Genomic DNA, 18,899 nt, shown 5'->3' with positions numbered 1-18,899 from the left:
TCCTCTTCCTTTCACGTCTAACACAGAATCTCAAACTGCCTGAAGAAATCTATTTTTTAAGGATTAAAAAAACCACCCCCGCAAAAAAATCAAAAACAAAAACCCCAACACCTATGTTCAAAATTTATGAGATAGGGGCACCTGGGTGGCTCAGTGGGTTAAGCTTCTGCCTTCAGCTCAGGTCATGATCCCAAGGTCCTGGGATGGAGTCCCGCATCGGGCTCTCTGCTCAGCGGGGCCTACCTTCCGCCCTCTCCCTGCCTGCCTCTCTGCCTACTTGTGATCTCTGTTAAATAAATTTAAAAAAAAATTTATGAGGTAGCCTTGTAGATTAACAACATATTTAAGCCAGTGTTCTGTATTCTTATGGGAAAAGATTCTCGTCGTATCTGTTTAATTTTTTTAATTTTAAAAATCTAGAAGTTTTTTTGTTAATCTACTATGATCAAACTTTTATTTGCCATAGGTGTAGATGGGTAGATTTATCTAGATATAGTAAATGAGAAAACACGCAAAACGTTTGGAAGGTAGGCAGGTGTGGAATAAGTGTGCTTCCCGGCTGTGTTTTCCACAAGGTTCTGAGGATCCAAATTTGATGCACAGACAACTAAGAACAGGACATTCTTTCAACTTCAGAACATATATGCTCTATTGGCATGCCTGTGAGCATAGACTGGTCACCGACAGACACAACAATCTAAAGACTGTTTTTCTAGAAGTACCGATGGCATTCTGCTCTCACCCCTCCCGGCCTTGGAAGGATCTGCTTTCATACGATTACAATAGTTACGGGAGCTGAGACCATGTGAAATATTACTTGGTTTTATTTCCTTTTAGGGTGATCCCCTAATCTGTAAAATTATATTTCACTGCAGTGGTAAGGAATTTAATTTAAAAAAACATAAAATAAGTTTTGTTCATAAAAGAGATTCCACCCAAATCCACAAAGATTACAAGTCACTCTAGTGGCGAAATAGCGAATTTTTAATCTCCTTTCAGGGGAAGCAATAATTTATTGCTTCCCCTGAAAGGAGATTAAAAATTCGCTTCCTGCTCCGCGCAGGGACAGCCTGGGACCTGAGCACACCTCCCGAGAGCCCGGCTCCGCCATGCGGTCCTTCCACCTGCGCCCTCACCTTCCCCTCTGTGCTCCTCCGGGGCTCGACCAGTGCACTGTCGTGGCATCAGCCTGCTTCTGCCTTATTGCATCATTGGGCGCCTTTCTAGTTTAGATAGAGCTGAGGCAAGTGTCCAAGCAGAGACAGACCTTGAGGAGACCACCCACTGGATACCCTGTGCCCATGGCGGGAGTGGGGGGGACTGCAACACAGGAGAAACGGCACCCGGAGAGTGGAGGTGGCCCAGGGACACCGTCATTCTCGCAGTCCGAGTATGGGGGGCGCCGGTGGAGCTGAGCACCTGCGTTCCTGTGGACAACCCCAGCCAGCGGGAGCCTAGCAGAGCGATCAGCACCGATGACCACGTGCGTCAGAGCCTGGCAAGGACCTAGAGGACACATATAGGGTGGGGGCTCTTCCTCCATCTCACCCTTGAACCCAAGGCCATCTAGGGAAGGAGGATGGTTGGGAGGAACAGCCTTCATAGGGATTTCAACTCTCACTTTGCTAAATATTTATTCTCCCTCTGCTTGCTGCTCTCCCTGCCTGGGCTTTTCCCCTCTCTCTCTCTGACAAGTAAATTTTTAAAATCTTTAAAAAAAAAGATAGAGCAAATCTGGATGCCAGTAGTTGGAAAATTTTCTTTTTTTTTTTTTTTTAAAGATTTTATTTATTCATTTGACAGAGATCACAAGTAGGCAGAGAGGCAGACAGAGAGAGAGGGGGAAGCAGGCTCTCCACTGAGCAGAGAGCCCGATGTAGGGCTCGATCCCAGGACCCTGGGATCGTGACCTGAGCCGAAGGCAGAGGCTTTAACCCACTGAGCCACCCAGGCGCCCCTAGTTGGAAAATTTCTAACCGAATGCCCTGGTAGCAGACGATCAGCAGATGTTAGGAATTGTTTTGCCCATAATACCACAGCGTCATATTTTGCACATATGAGATGTTGAGACTTTGAACTAGAGAGGAGAGACCACATATGCAGACATTGCTCATTGCCTATCAACAGACAGACCCCCCCCCCAACTCCGCCTTTCCCTGCTAATAGTACTGTAAGTTTGCTCAAATAATAGAGAAAGATCCTTAATCCTAGGGAAGGTAGGAATGCATCGGGATAGTCTAAAGCAGTTATAGTAATCCTATTCCCCTTTGCCCGTGATGGCGCAGTTTTGGCCAATGGAATGAAAAGGAAACTCTACCGGGGAGCTTCTAGAAAAGGTTTTCTCCCTAGACACTCTTGGGAAAATGTTTAGTCATAGTTCTCACCTTCTACCAGGATTTGTCTGTATGGAATCGCAGCATCCATCTTGTGACCATGAGGAAGCAAGCTGAGAACTAGAGGCCAATGTGCTGGGAACGGCAAAGCAAGAACAGTTGGGTCACTGAACCAAAGCTAGTATGACTTACTTCCAGAACTTCTGTTATGTAAAAAAAACCAAAAAACTTCTGGTTTAGTAGTTGGAGGGGAGTCTGTTAATTGCAGCCTAAAAGCATTCCTTACTTCCCACTCTGTGTCATTTGTTTTTGAACATGACGGTTACGTGATAGAACCAACAGTGGTTCTCACATTAGTGGGTCTGCAGCAGAATCTCTGGGAGGGCTTGTACAAAAATATACATTGTTGGGCTCCACGCTGCGTTTCTAAATTGGCAGGTCAGCGATAAGGCCTGGAATTTTCCATTTCTAGTAAGTTTTCAGGGGGTGTCAGTGCTGTTGGGTCAAGGATCACATTTTGAGAACCACTGTGATAGATAATCAAGACATTTTTATTGAATTATATTTACCGAAATGTCCACAAATCTTCCTTCTGGTAATGGAGGAAAGAAAGCTACATTTCTTATGAACATAGATGCAAAAAATCTTAACATTTTAGCAAATCAAATTCAATAATATGTAAAAAGGATGACAGATCATGACCAAGTGGGGTTTATCCTAGGAAGGCAAAGCTGGTTTAGCATTTGAAACTCAACTGAATTTCATATTAACCATATTGTAAATGCCATATTAACTGGCTAAAAAAGAAAAAAACCATACCATCATCTCACAAATGCAAGAAAAGCATCTGAAAAACAAAACAAAACAAAACCAACATTAATTTCTTATTAAAAAAAACAAACCACTCTGCAATCCAGGAGTGGAAGGGAACTTGCTGAAGCAGGAACAGCATTCACAGAGATCTCTTCTATCTATGCAAACCCTCTAGGAGATCCCAGCTGGCCTCACAGTTTTTAAATAGTACTTATATTCTGATGTTTCCTACATTTACATTAGCCCTGACCCCTGCCCCTCCAACTTCAGATTTTGAGGTCTCTCCAGTGACTAACAGGGATCTCAAACTCAATATGCCCAAACAACACTGATTTCCCAATACCCACTCTTCTGAGTTCCCCTGTGGTGGACTGCCTAAAATCAAGGCCTGGTACCATGTGTGGCCTTGGCATCTGGTGAAACTGGGAGGACCCCAAAGTGGCCTAACTTTGACTTCCTCTCCCCACTCGGCTCCCATGGATAGGGTTCCCTAGCCAAAAGCACCTTATTAAGAAGATCAGAGGAGTTCCTGCCTGCCCATGGGATTATTCAAATAAGTCAATCATACGCTCCTGCAGGAACAAGGGGTCACTCCATCCCTCTGATAGGACAAAGCCTGCCTCCCTGTCCCTTGCTCTCTGTTCCCGAGTGTGACCCCACGGGCCCTGCAGAGTGTGCTGCGTCCTCTCCCAGGTATAAGTATATGGGATTACGCTGCTGTCAGTCTCATCTATTCCATCTTGGGTTCCCACAGCCCTGTGACCAACCCAGTATACGTCCCTCCCAAACAGGGTGAATGGGGGAAATTAAAGCTGCCCATCGTAATAAATGGTACAGGGGGCAGAAATCAGGGCATTTTGATTTCTCACACCTACAACCGACCCATCACCAAATCCTTATTATTTCATACGTAAACTGTATCTGGGATCTAATCTCTTCCTACCACTTCCATCACAACCTCTGTAATGCACACCACCTCTTGCCCAAACCAAACAGTAGTCTCTGTTGTGGGCGCTACTTCTGCCCACTTCCCCCTGCATCTACTCACCACAGAGCAACATGCTCCTTTTATGGCACACGTCTGATCGCACCATTCTTTGTGTTTTTTCTTTTTTTACTTTAAGATTTTATTTATTTGACAGAGAAAGCAAGAACACACAAGCAGGGGGATCAGCAGAGAGGGCGAGGGCGAAGCAGGCTTCCGGCTGAGCAGGGAGCCCGACGTGGGGCTCTATTCCAGCACCCTGGGATTATGACCTGAGCCAAAGGCAGACACTTAACCAGCTGAGCCACCCAGGCGCCCCAGATCACACCATTCTTTTGCTCAAAAATTGCTAATGGCTTCCCGTGACACCCTTGGGATATAAGCCCAAGTTCTTACCACGGCCCCGAACGCGAACTCTTCCATTTCACTCAAGCTGCCCTGAACAACTTGCTATCCCTTGACTCCATCCAGTTCACTCTGGCTCGGAGCCTTTGCCTGTTTCCTCGGCTCGGCTCGGAATAACCTTCCCCTGGAGAGCACTGGGGCTTCTCCACCCACTTGATCTCTGCTCAAGGTCACCTCCCAAGTCCTTCCTCAATCACCTTTCCTAAAAAGGCCCACCTGACACCCTCACCTTGCTTTTTCTTTGTTTGCACCTCATTAGCTCAACTACGGTCCATTTGTTTACTCTCTGCCTCCACCCAATGAGAAAATCCTCAAAGGCAGGCCCCTTGTTTTCTGCCCTGTCTCCAGTGCCTAGAATATGCCTGGAGCACACTTGCTCAGTGTTTCTTGCATGAATAAACTGTGAACAAGAACGCCTGGTTTTCTAATATCCTTACCGGATAGTATAGACCTTTATATATCTTCGGTAATCTATTTTAATTTGTATCATTTTTTGGGTTGACCTTTGTATTTCTTTTTTCCAGAAAGCTATCTTTTCAGAGTCCTTGCACAGCTTGTCTTTTTCCTATTGCTTTGCAAGAGCTATTAATTCATTGAAAAATTATTCCTTTGTCTGTCCTATGCTGCAAATATATTTTCCTACTTGCTATTTGCCTGTGACTTTGTAGCCACATTACCAATTTTTCTCTTTTGGCTTCTGGTTTTGGGGCATGCTCAGAAAGTCCTTCCCTGTTCCAAGATCATCCAAGCAGCCATACTTGTTTTCTTCTAAGCAATATATATACATGTAAAAGATTATGATGTTTAGATCTCTGATGCATCTGGGATTTCCTTTGGGGAATAAAGAGTAAGGAAGTGACCTAGTTTAAAAGCAAATTTAGCTTTTAAGAAGAAGAAAAAAAGCAAAGAAAAAGAAAAAAAGAAAAAAAGCAAATTTGGCTTTAAAATACAAAGAATTCAAATTTCTGGATACCATTTCTGGATACCTAACAAACTTATTGTTTTAATCTTCTCAAAGAATATTCATAATTTAAAAAATAAATTCAAACACAATTCACTTATTTTCCAACACACATTTTTATAAGCGATTTGATACATATATATGAATCTATGTATGTGTAGATAAAATTCTATTTCCCATAATTCTCTGGAATACTATAGTTTGACATTATCATCAGTATTAAAATATTTTCACAAGAAAGTTCCTATTTCATTTTTCTCAATATTTTCTCCGTTTCCTGGATCTTGATTTTTTTTTCGTTTTACTGTATTTTCTTTTAAAAAGTCTCTTTTCAATTAAGCTCACTTCTTCATGGAGAGAAGAGGCCTTTATTCTCAGCAGGAAGGAGAAGAGATTTATTATGAACTGATAACTCAGCGAAAAATTCGATTCTTCATAGGTTGTCACGTGTTTACAATAGCTAGAAAGGGAAGATAAAGGAAGATGTTATCTTAAAATGACCATTTAAAATGTATGCATCTATCCCTGAAACATCCCCCCAATTGGCATATATATATGGTCAGACTGAAAACAGTACTCAGAGTTGGAAGGAAACGTGGAACAATTTGGCAAAACAATTTTACAGAGGAAAACATGTTAGCACCATGCCTGGGCAGCTACCATGCCAGGGTAACAGACGGTCTAGAGCAAGCGCTCACGACTCCTTGCCCAGAAGTCCTTCCATTCCAGATGTGCTGCTTCTTTTTACCGTGCCCAGAGCAAACAACAGCACACAAGCAGAGATTCTGGGCATAGTTTTAAAACAAAAGAAAATAAATAATCCCTAAGCCCCACCCAAAATAAGACACCAGACTTGATAATGTAGCCTACAATCTTGTACCTATCACAGAAAGAAGAGTTTACAAAGCAAATCCACTTATCTTAAAAGTAGAAGGTCAAGCCTCCAACTACCACTAAATCTCTAATTACGAATCTCTAACACTCCATCTCTAACTAGACCAGGTGCAGGCAATCCAGGGGACAGAGGAACATGTTAAGGTATCATAGGTCATAATCAGCAAAATGCAGACTATAGGAAGTTGTATAGGACAAAAGACCTGGATTATTTTCCCTGCAAGGGGAAAGAAAAAAAGACATTAAAGGGGAATTTACCAGCCAAAACACTTAAGGGATATCTTAACTACTTGCAATGTATGGGCCTTATTTGGATCGAATTATATTAAAAATTTCATAGCAATTGGGAAAATCTAAACACTGACTGCATATTTGGTAATATTAAGGAATTACTATTAGCTTTTTAATGTCTGATCAATGTTTATTATGGTTTTGCTTTTAAAAATATTATGACATCTGAGATATGCTTCCAAATAATCTGGGGGCGGGGTGGAGTGAGTCGGCAGGGGTGAAGCTAAGACTAGTCCCGTTGACAATTGTTAAGGCTGAATGACAGGTACAGGGGGGTTCATTATACTATTCTATTTTTTTAAAAAAGATTGATTGATTTATTTGGCAGAGAGAGAAAGCAAGAGAGCACATGTACGCAGAGTGGCAGGCAGAGGGAGAGGGAGAAAGCAGGCTCTCCACTGAGCAGGGAGCCCGATGGGGGACCCTGGGATCATGACCCGAGCCAAAGGCAGCTGCTTAACCGACTGAGTCACCCAGGCGGCCCTATTTTCTGTAATTTTGAATATACTTGAAATTTTCCATAGTAAAAGGCTTTAAAAAACAGGTAAACAAATTTTAGATATTGGATTTATATAACATATATGGTCCTAAGTTCCTGAAAGAAAGTTTATGTGTGCACCACAAAACTCTGTCCCCACAGCTGTGACTATGGATAACTAGCCTTGGTTCTCTCACCCGCAAAATGGGAAAAAATAACACTGCCTACCTCAAAGAGTGAACAAAAGTATCGAATGAAAATATATATTAAGCACTTAACCGAAAGGTAGGCACACAGTAAGGGCTCAAAAATGTTCATCTCTGCAATATTCCTTTAAAATTGATTTCTGTTTTCATTTAAAATCTCTTTTTTTTTAAGATTTTATTTATTTACCTGACAGAGATCACAAGCAGGCAGAGAGGCAGGCAGAGAGAGAGAGAGAGAGAGAGGAGGAAGCAGGCTCCCTGCAGAGCAGAGAGCCCGACGCGGGACTCAATCCCAGGACCCCAAGATCACTACCTGAACTGAAGCCAGAGGCCCAACCCACTGAGCCACCCAGGCGCTCCTGTTTTCATTTAAAATCTTAAGACTACTTTAATAATCTGTAATAAAGCCAAAACCCTGCCATATTCACTAACAGGACATTTAAAAGCCTCAGCTGCTCATTGATTGGTTTAACAAAAATCAAGTATAAGCCATTCACAGGAAATTCTCACAATTCTCACAAACTTGGTGGCCTCTTGCCACCAAGAGGTGGCAATTTTCTTTTCAATTTCAGCTATTGTGAGAGAGTCTTCCAGACAAACCACTGTAACAAAAAGGGTAAAAAATATAATTTCTCTTACTTAGGGAAGCTCTTTTTCTACACAAGAAAGATAAGAAAAGGTTTATAAATTATTTGCTCCCATAAGGACTTTTAAGTCGAATCACTAACAATACTTTATAAGGATAACATTCTTTACCACAGATTCAGAGAACTATCCTAGAGTTATAAGCCACAAAACCAAACAGAACATACAATAATGTGTGATTGCCAAGTATTTTGCTATAAGTAGAATATGAGCCAACAGATGTTCCTTGAGCTCTGACCGGGAAAGAAATGAGTGTGGCAAATGGATGCTGTAAGAATATGTTTATATAAATAATTTTATGGGAAGGGATAAGCACAGGTTTATATTTAAAAGAAGGGTGTAAGGTACATCTGAATTTCCTTATGAGAACTTCCTTGTGAGAAGTTCAAACGTATGCAAAAATAGTCTCTCAAGTCGGTACGCCTGCAAAATTAAATGAACCTGCCAAAACAAGTTCAAGTTTTGGTGGTCTGAAAAATGTTCAAATTTGGCATACGACATACATATTTGAGTACTGGTTTGTTTTTTTAACTCTAGTTTAAAATATTAGTTAAAATAAAAATTTTCAAATTCAAATCAAATTTTTGTGGGACCCAAACAAATCTGAGTGTGTTTGGGGGCAGGGGGCATCCAAAGCCTCTCCATTTCCTGTGGCGGCAACCTGAAGGACCTCGGCTGTCCCTCTTCTTGGGGAAGGAGCGCGGAGCCACCTGCCCCTCTCAGGGAGGCCGGGGACAGACGCTTGATGAGCCAGGGCCCGCGACAGGTCTTTAGACCGGCCAGTGACCGGCCTCCTCCAGAAGCGCACTTCTACACGCGCGGAACATTAGGGAAGCATTTACATTCACAGGGACTGTCCGTTCTGCCTCAGATAAGAAGCATAAACGACCTCTTCGTGTCTGAAGTGCTCTTACGATCTTTCTCTGCTTAGTCCTCGTGGCCCAAGCGCTCTCGCAGGTATTCTACTGCACAACCTTTATCTCTCGAACCCTCAGACAGGAGTCCTTCTGTGTAACACAATTCTCTACACAGCGGAAGTTCTGCTCTTGTAAGCATCAAAACACTACATTTATTTTGTACGGACATCTTTGAAAACCGAGCTATATATTATTAGCATAAATTATAAGCGCATAGTATAAATTAGGATGAAATGAAATTAGTATAAAAACACAAGGTATAATTATATTATTGTAAGTTGTTCAGTTTTACTGTAAAAATATTAGAAAATGCAGCTAGGAAACACAAACCCAAAGTGAACGCTCACGGCACTGTGGGTCACGCTCTGCGGTACAACGGAGGCCCCGCCCCGGGCTTGGTTTGTTATGTGGAGCGACTGCCCAGTGTCGTGAATGAGCTCCAGACCGTCTGCTGCTGCTGCTGGCTCCTCTCTGGTTTGTCACGGCAGGGCACTTGTGTCTGCTGTTGAGATCACTATCAGCAGAGCACCTCTCAGGCTCCCTCTGACTTGTTTGATGATTACGAGTTTGGAAATCAGACAACTCAGCCTGACGGAAACACACCCGAAGGCAGAGCGAGCCGCCTCTGAGTGAGGGACTCGAGGGGCTTTCTGAGAAAAGTGCATTAGCTCTAGTCATGGGCTTTGTGACATTTTTACTGGTTGGTGGAAGCCTTTTTGGCCCACTCTGTGGTTCTAGGCTATGGTCTAAATAGGCAAGGTGGACAGAATTTTGGTGTATAAAGTCATGGTATCACTGAAGCTTTGTCTACAGGTTGTAATTTTCAGTCTTACGGTTCATGCAGAGAAAAAAAAAATCCCAGCTGTTTCATCTCTCACTCTACAAGGTCTATTTGTGACTAACTGTATCATGTAACTATGACTGTATTATATCCGTGAAGATTTAGAAAGATCTAGAAATCCACTGATTGCCCCCCCGGGTAAAGCATAAAGGTCTGAGCTCCCCCCCAGCTAACCGAGGACCAATTCCACAAGCATGAGAGACAGGAGCCACAACACTACCTCCCAGCTTACTGGTCTCATGCGGGTGCCCCTCACCGGTCAGGACTACCACCATTTCTCTTCCTTTTGATCAAATCTTAACATCGGGAGAAGCCACTGCGCTGACCACTGCACAGGAACGTGTGCCCCCCTCAGACGTGGAGCGGAGCCTGGGGTTTGGATTCTGGCCTTTCCTTGTTGCTGCTGGGACCGTGCCACTCTGTAGTCATTCTAGACGCAGCTGAGCTTTTGTTGAGTAGGAAATTTTCATTCAGATAACTTCATTTTGTTCTCTCCTATTGTATTTTCTACATTCTACTTAGCTTTGATAGTCAGGAAGAGTCTTCAATAGAAAATCAGTTTCAGTCAAAGTAATGATCGCAGTTAGCGTGTACTGAGATTTACGATGTGACAGACACCAAAATCTCATTGAATCCTCACTCTCTGTTTCCCATGCATTCATTCAACACGTTAATCAGTGAGCACCTACTACATGCTAGGCCCTGTTCGAGCCTCTGGGATTTTTCATTAACTAAGACAATCCAGTCCCGGCACTCAAGGACCTTCTATTCTATTCTAGTGTATGTGTGGAGGGGCAGACGAATAAGCAAAACAAATATATAATATTCTATTCGACACTGACAAGAGCCGTAAGAAATAAAACAGAGGCCGGGGGTGGGGAGCAGATAGAGAGTGGCGAGGAGTGTGTGTGAGGGGGAGGGAGAGTTCCTGCTATTCCGGACAGGATGGTGCACGAGATGCGAGCAAGAAAACCCAGCAAGAGCGGGACTGTGCGGCCACGAGGAGGAAGAGCATTCCAGGTGGGAGGCACAACACGTGCAAAGGCCCGTGTGGGGAGTGTGCTTGGCAAGTTCAAGGAACAGCGAAGGAGGCCGGCGTGAACGAGGCAGAACGTGGAGCGGAGGCGGCGAGCAAGGAAGGTCAGAGAACCGCAGGGGCCTGTAGGCTCCTTAGGGTCTTTTAACTCTACTCTATGTGAGGCGGAGCCACCGGAGGTTCCCAGAAGAGGAGAAAGACCAGCAGGACACGCGTCTGTGCCAGGGGGAAAACCTAAAGCTACAAGCTGCCCCAAGCTCGTTTGCACGCTACTTCGTAAGGGGCCAACGGCTGCAGATATGGTAAATGACTTGCCCACAAGGCGCAAGCAGCAGAGCAGACAAACGCCTGGTTCATGGCCCGGCCTCCTCACTACGGGAAACTGCCCTGTGAACAGGTTCTAGGGACAAAGACTGAGGTTAGTATACAATGAAATTAGTATAAAATTAAAAAGGCACATGGGGCGCCTGGGTGGCTCAGTGGGTTAAGCCTCTGTCTTCTGCTCAGGTCATGATCTCAGGGTCCTGGCATCAAGCCCCACATCAGGCTCTCTGCTCAGCCGGGAGCCTGCTTCCCTCCCTGCTTCTCTCTGCCTGCCTCTTTGCCTACTTGTGATCTGTCAAATACATAAATGAAATCTTTAAAAAAAAATTTAAAAGGCATGATGAAAAAAGTCCTTAAAGTGTAAAACCTTTTTCAGCTTTATCGGGACACTATGGACATAACATCTCTTAGATTTAAAGTGTGCAACATGTGTCGTGTAGTGATTACCACAGTAAGGTCAGCTAACACTTCCATCCCTAAAACTCTTGAACAAGACACAACGTATAATTCCAATTTTCTTGATTGTAAGCCCAACATCTTCTAATTCTAACAAATAACCTATCCAGTTCTTATACAGTCAACTGTAATTTTATGTGACTTTTTCAAATTAGGAAAGAATACTACTTCAGGTCAAATTAGAGATTTCATGATGTTTTTTATCCCATATTTCTGAAAGCATCACATACCTTCTACAGAATTTCTGGGTACTAAGCCAATAGAGTGAATTCTTGGTTGTCAGTGACTGGCCATTCTTCTTCAGGATCCCCTGGAGGCTATGGCCATGGAAACAGGTTCCAGCAGAGTCTCCTTCAGTCCAGTTGAACTGAAAACTTGAAGGACTCTTTTTTTCAGCAGTTGGTGCTGAATCAGTCAGTGCGCTAAATTGTTTTTGTAGACTCACCACCATTTCTGGAAACGGAGGGAAAAAGGAAAGGAATAAAATAAAAACTAAAGTTAAACCACAGATGAGTTTACTTGTTAACAATGTGCTACATTGGTTTCTTAGTTGGACAAATGCACCATGATAATGGAAGAGGGTAACAACGAGGGAGATGAAAGCAGTTGAGGAGAACTGGGGAACTACTTAAAAAAGGTTAAAGTGGTGGGTATTAAGGAGGACGTGTATTGCATGGAGCACTGGGTGTGGTGCATAAACAATGAATCTTGGACCACTGAAAAAAATTAAATTAAAAAATAAAATCAGCAAAGGGGAAAAAAGGTTAAATGGTAAATCTTATGTATTTTTACAATTAAAAAAAGAAAAAAAAAGAATGAACAAGACACCTTAGAGGCAATTCTCCACAGAAAAAGTTCTGAAAGTCATAGAAATACAGGATGATTTCAGATTTTGGTGGGAACTTAAGTTCTGTTTTAAAGAGTACAATGTTCCTGAAACAGATTGCTCTGGAGGTTTCTTAACGGAGGAGGATTATGTCTTTGGATGGGCACTGGAACACTTGTTGAAGAAGTAAAATAATCCCTTAGACACTTTTAAATTTATTTAGTTAAGTAATCTCTGCACTGGACATGGGGCTCGAAATACAACCCAGAGATCCAGAGTCGCAGGCTCTCTAGACTGAGCCGGTCAGGTGCCCCGAGGCACTCACTTTTCAGGAAGTCAAGATATTTAGCTTTTCTACAACAATGCAACTAAATGGCGTTAGGAGAAAATGCAACTTACCTCTTCTTTTATATACCACTGCTCTGTCAATGGATGAGTGGTAGAGTGGCTTTTCGCTTTTCCACACATACCTGTATGAGGCAGAAAAACATTTGGAACAGGATGGAGAAGAAATGGACCTAAACACATTTCAGAAACGTTTCTCTGAAGCAACATCTGAAATTCCTAATACTCCGTGTAAGGGCTCAGCCTTACAATGACCCACTGACAGGTCTTACGTCCCAGATGCAAGCAAGGAGCCCTGAAGGGGACAGCAAGCCAACAGAATTATGTGCTCATCCCAAAAGTCTCCCAGATGTCATAAGGTCCTGAAGAAGATAGTATACAAAAATGTAGAAATGGTTTCTCTCACTGTAAAATTCTCTTGCTGTCTGTTCTCAGAAAGGGAATCCACCACCTAAGAAACAACTGTTCCTCCTTGCCCTTGCCCAGCTGCCCAGCTCCCCTTCTGCTGAGGATTAAACCAGAGGTACGTCTGGTAACGGATAGGAAGTGAACAGTAGGTACCAGTCTTCTGATATAAAGATGTAATGGATGTTAATAATGACAGTTTTCCTGACAATTATGTGTGAACTAAATCTTAATGAACATACCACATTTAAAATATATCAGAGAACTTGTCACTGAACCCTACGGTAAAGGAGGTTTGTGATTCTTTCAAGTATCTTTTTAAAATTTGTTTTCTTAAATAATAAATGTAACGATATACTCAAGGTAAAAATATAATAAAGAAGTTTCCTAAAGCGTCTAATCCTAATCGGTGGATAAACCCACTATTAAAAATCTCTTGCAAATACCTAACCTAGACAGATTTTCTCATGCATTTATAATGCCTATACTGGTGGCAACTAGGGCATTACTTCCTTGGGGCCCTATGCCCAGACAATGGGAAAAGTGATCTAGAATAACCTTCTGTACAGATACTCCTTCTTTTAAAATGTACTTTATTTTGTTTACCTCTTCCCCAAAAGCTACAAAAAACAGAGGCACTTCACAAAGTCCTGATGTTTTCTGCAGGAATTCTGCATCCTCCTCTCCAGTTTTCCCATAGGGTTTTGTTTCCCAGCTATTAAAAATTCAGGTGTAATGTACACACAAACCCATCGTGCTCAGTGTGCGGCTCCACGGGCTCTGGCAAACAACAGTCCTGTGATGACCACCAGGGTGAACGCACAGAGCAGGTCCATCAGGCCGAAAGTCTCTCATGCCTCTTAACAGTCAATCCCTCTCCATGCTCCCAGATCCCTGGCCTTAGGCAACTACTGATATGTTTTTCCATCCCTGCAATTTATAGCCTTTCCTAGAAAGTCACATAAAGGGAGTCATACCATAGGTAAACTTTTGAGACTTTCTTTCAGCGTAACGCATTGAAGTCATTCATATTGTTGGATGTGTCAGAAGTTTGTTCCCTCCCTTGCTGATCAGTATTTCATCGTACAGATAAACTCCGCTTGGTTTATCCATCCACCAGCTGAAGGGCGTTTGGGTTGTTCCTACTTTTTGGCCACTGTGAATGAAGCCACCACAAACACTCGAACAGAGATTTTTACGTGGAGCTGTCATTTCACTTGGGTAAAGATGTAAGAGAGCGAATTATAGGTAGTGTAATAAATGTATGTCCAACTTTACGAGACACTGTCGAACTTCCAAAATGGCTGCCCCATTTTAAATCCCCACATTAGGTATGGTCAGGTTTTTTTGCTCATTTAGCTTTGTCTTTGACCATTCTAACTGGTATGTAATGATATCTTACTGTGGTTTTTAATCTGCATTTCCCTATTAACTAATGATGTCGAGCATCATTTCACAATCTTATGTTCAAATCTTTTGTCCATCTAAAAAACTGGGTTTTTGTGTTCTTACTGTATGAGAATTCTTTCTTCTGAATACAAATGTTTTATCAGATATGGGATGTGCACATATTTTCTCCCACTGTATAGCTTCTCATTCTCTTAACAGTGTTTTCTGAAGAGCAGCTATTCTTTCTTCTGATGAAGTCCAATTTACAATTCTTTTCTTTTATAGATCATACTTTTGGTATCATATCTACAAGATTTTGCCTAACCCAAAAGGCTAAAAAGGTTTTCTGCCCATGCTGTTAAATTTTCTTCCATGTTCCTCCCAACATCTTCCATGACAAGTGGAAGTCATCAAAGCAACCTCTTAAGCGGTTATTAGGCTGTCAACTACTGTTTACTGATGTTTTCATAATCTCCTACATAGGGATTCATACTTAGCTACGGAAAATGCTTTAATAACTTTCATCTAACAACATGGAAGGTGATGTTCAGAGTAACAGGAGAAAAAATTACCAATTAATGTCAACAGTGGGGGTGGAGTAGGGTGAAACAGGCAGGTAACAGACCACACACACAAGGTCTCTGTGCCTGAGCACTAGGCATTAGTGATTTACATGTGGGATTTCGCTTAGCTCAAATCACCTACTCCATACAGAAGGATCTTGGTGGTGTATCCCCTGGACAATCTTTTCCCTGAGCCCTGGTCTCTCCCTGGAAAATGCCATTTTGGAAACAGATATACTCTCTTTGGTCATTAAACTCTCCCCTAACGTACCTAAAAGTCAGTAAGTCTAAGATGTGTAGCTAAATGCTAAAATATCAATCTGGGCTCCAACAGCCATGTCTGCGGTGTAAGCTGGTGCTTGGCTTGAGCTAATGAATTCCTAGTTACCACTGAGATGCCTGAGTGGCAGGGTCACTGAATACCTAGCCTCTTGGTATCAGCCAGGACAACCCCTGCTGGCACCACAAAAAGGCAGGCCTCATGGCTGGTACTCCCAAGATAACCTAAGGCAAGAGAATGAACTTCTGTTCTTCCTGATACTCTTGTAACCACTGAGATCCAAAGACCAAAGAGACATTCCTTCTCTGACAAAGAAGAGGAAGGACCCAGTTTCCTGGGCACCCACAGGCTGTCAGAGTAAGTTCATACCCCACCTCTTTTCTTTCATCGTTATGTATCAAACCTGAATAGTGAGAAATTACTACCCCTCTCCCCTTTTTGGCAAGGATCCTCTTCCCCACAGTGCTTTATTCTTCCCCATAAGTCTGTTTCTCTATTTAAAAGCTCTCTTAAATGTAGAGGAAAAATAATGCAGTTTTACCTGTGAAAACTAAAATTTAGTTCTTAGAGCACAAATCAGGCATTATTATCCCTATTTCATTGATGAGGAACCTGGAGCTGAGCGAATTAGTTGAACTAATTCTAGGAGCCTTGATTTTTCTCAAAGTATATAAAATTAGTTGATCAATTGAGTATTAATATAAATTTACATAAAATACAGAGATGTTAACTTTTTCTTCAAAGGCTTGTAAAGACTCAAAGTTCTAAAAACAGTTACCAAACTGTTCAAATCAGAGATCAATAGAAATATACTCTATATTATGTAAGATATAGTGTCTATGAAAATTTATAAGCAAACTAAATTTTAGTACGTGGAGACTAAGAAATCAAGTAGCTTGCCCGGGGTTACACAGCTAGTCTGTACTGGAATCAGGATTGAAACCCAGAATGGTCTGTCTCTACAGGCTATGCTCCTTCCACTCTATCACAATGAACCTACATCAGAATGAGAGTTCAAAGTCAAATGATGAGACTGACTGAATTAAATATCCTCTTTTTTGTGCTTTCCTCCATTTTGATTTTTGTAGGGATTTTTATTTGGGGGAATATTCCAATTATGTACATCACGGGCTGGTAACTCTAATCTTTGTAATATTGGAAAGCAGACGGGAAATGATCAACTTTGAGAAAAGGGAAGAAGGAAGAATATTAGAAATGTAGGTATGACTCATGCAAATTATAAAAAATGAATAACTAGGTACAATATGGTATTCTGGATTGGATCCTGGATTGGAAAGAGGTCATTAATGGAAACACTGATGAAATCCAAATAAAATCTGGAGTCTGACTAAAAAAAAAAAAAAAAAAAAAAAGTCGATTAGAACACAGCGGCTAATATTTCTAGAAAAAAATGTCAAAATAAGTAGTCTAACTGCTGAAACTTCAGCATTCAAATATAAGGTAACAGACTTGGAAATCAAGCAGGTAAACTTAAAGCCAGAGGAGACAACATACTTTGCCCTGGCTTCTTCCCACTTTTGTTTTTTCTCATCAACAGATTTCTTCATAACTTGGTACCATTTTCTGAAATCAAACCATGGCTTATCTGAAATAAATGAAATCCATGATTAGTAACCAAATAAGTCATATTATAACCATATACATTATTCACTGGAGTCTATTCTTTGGTATAACTAAACATTATGGAGTCAGCATTATGGGAATTATGGAGTCACTGTCTCCATACCTTAACATGACTCCTGAGCAGTCCATCACAGAGTTCCTATCTATATTGTGGCCCTAACTAGATCATACTAAAACCATTTATTTATTTATTTATTTATAGACATGGGGAGTGTGACAAGGGACATTAGAAGACACCCCGGTCAACCTTTCACTTTGAGTAGACGCTGACATAAAGCGATGTGTAGAAAGAAGTATTTAGCATGTATTCTGGAAAGAACTCACAAATTGATTTCTACCACTAAATCCAAGCTCCTAAAACCAATGAACATATATGTGAAATCTTGAAAAAAAAAAAAAAAAGTAAAGCTCTTAAAAACAGTAGTTTCTACTCTAACAGAGTAGAAAGTAGTTCTCAGGGGCTGTGGGGGTACGAGATAGGGAGAGGTTGGTAAAAGGGTACAAAGTTTTGGCTCTAAGATAAGTAAGTTCTGAGAATCTAATGTAAAACATGGTGACTGTAGTGAATCACAGTGTATTATATCAAGGAAATCTCCCAAGGGAATAGGACTTAAATGTTCACACACACTCACAGACACACACACACACATGATTAAAATGTGAGGTGATGAGTATAACCAGATGAGAGAATCCTTTCATAGTACATAGTACAAATCATCACAAGATGCACTTTAAATCGCTTACAATTTTTGTATGTCAATTATACCTCAATAAAGCTGATAAAAAAAAACAATGACTATAAATCCTAATGAGGGAACTAAGAAACTAGAATTGCATTTAAGAATTCATACACCTACCCAACTTCACTGAATTGCTCTCAGGCCAGACACTATGTTAGGCACTAAAGATCCATTAAAAAATTAAAAAAGAAAGAAAGATATGGTCCCTGCCTCTAGAAGCTATAATCTACCTATCCTTCTACCATTTATGTTGGGCCTTACTCTGTGTCAGCTGTTTTTAGCACTCTACAGACACTGGCAATCGAACCGGGATAGACATATTTAGTGCACCAGTTCTGATTCAGTGTGCTAACCTCTAACAGATGTTTGGATAGGAGCAACTGTGGCAGGAATGATTAGTTCGGATCTGGGAAGTGGTAAGGTCAGGAGTGGGTATGAAGAGAAGGTAGAATCTTGAAGAATAAAGGCAGATCTGTCAGGGATTGGGGGAGCTGAGGGGTAAGAAGAAAAACATTTCAGATAGAAGAACCAGCATGAGCAAAGGCTGAGGCATCACAACAGATGGTACAGTCAGGGAATTGCCAGGAAGCTCTCGGTCTAGCATGGCTAGGGAGGAGAAGCCAGGAATAAAAAAGCAGGCTGGTCTTTACACATCGCAGGGAATCACCGAAATTTAGCAGCCTAGATGTATAATTAGATAATTATATAAAGAAATAACTCTGGTATTAGGCACAATTTGCATACACACGTGTTTGTCTATGTGTACTTGTACATTTTTCAAAGTCTTCCTTACATTTACTGTATCTTCTAATCCATCACTTAAAATCACTCTGAATTTGAATGACAAAAAATTAAGTACCTTCTTTGTTCTTTTCATTATATTTTTCGGCAATATTAGACAAAGTCCTGGAAAAACCATAGAGCACATCAATTTATTTGGAAGTCACTTATTTGAAGACAGTTAAATTTTGAGTTCTTCTGAAAGAAAAATATAGACTAGCACTTGAAACCTATGCTAACTTTTAATGGAGAAGCAATCACTCTACACACTGCTATTGTTTATTGGCGTTTGGAAGGAGTGACACTTTAAGTTGCGTTTACTTTCTGAAATAATCTTTGAAG

General features: G+C 41.5%; 1 protein-coding gene across 2 annotated transcripts in view; it reads right to left on the bottom strand.

Moving 5' to 3' along the window:
* TAF1B (TATA-box binding protein associated factor, RNA polymerase I subunit B) overlaps positions 1-18,899 on the bottom strand; it is a 73,546-nt gene continuing 54,647 nt past the window's right edge. Inside the window, exons 11-15 of one of the 2 annotated variants that reach the window (XM_032866827.1) lie at positions 18,637-18,683; positions 16,909-16,999; positions 12,811-12,881; positions 11,816-12,038; positions 1-39 (exon numbers count right to left, since the gene is read on the bottom strand). In XM_032866827.1, coding sequence (XP_032722718.1) covers positions 18-39; positions 11,816-12,038; positions 12,811-12,881; positions 16,909-16,999; positions 18,637-18,683 — 454 coding nt within the window. In that variant the 3' untranslated portion in view covers positions 1-17. Of the gene's footprint in view, positions 40-5,663; positions 5,958-11,815; positions 12,039-12,810; positions 12,882-16,908; positions 17,000-18,636; positions 18,684-18,899 lie in introns of those variants that run through there. The other variant, XM_032866826.1, reaches the window with a different exon arrangement.

The sequence above is a fragment of the Lontra canadensis genome, unplaced genomic scaffold (assembly GCF_010015895.1).
Source record: "Lontra canadensis isolate GAN:19392208 unplaced genomic scaffold, GSC_riverotter_1.0 scaffold32, whole genome shotgun sequence".
NCBI lineage: Eukaryota > Metazoa > Chordata > Mammalia > Carnivora > Mustelidae > Lontra > Lontra canadensis.
This window is presented reverse-complemented; position numbering and strand designations above follow the sequence as displayed.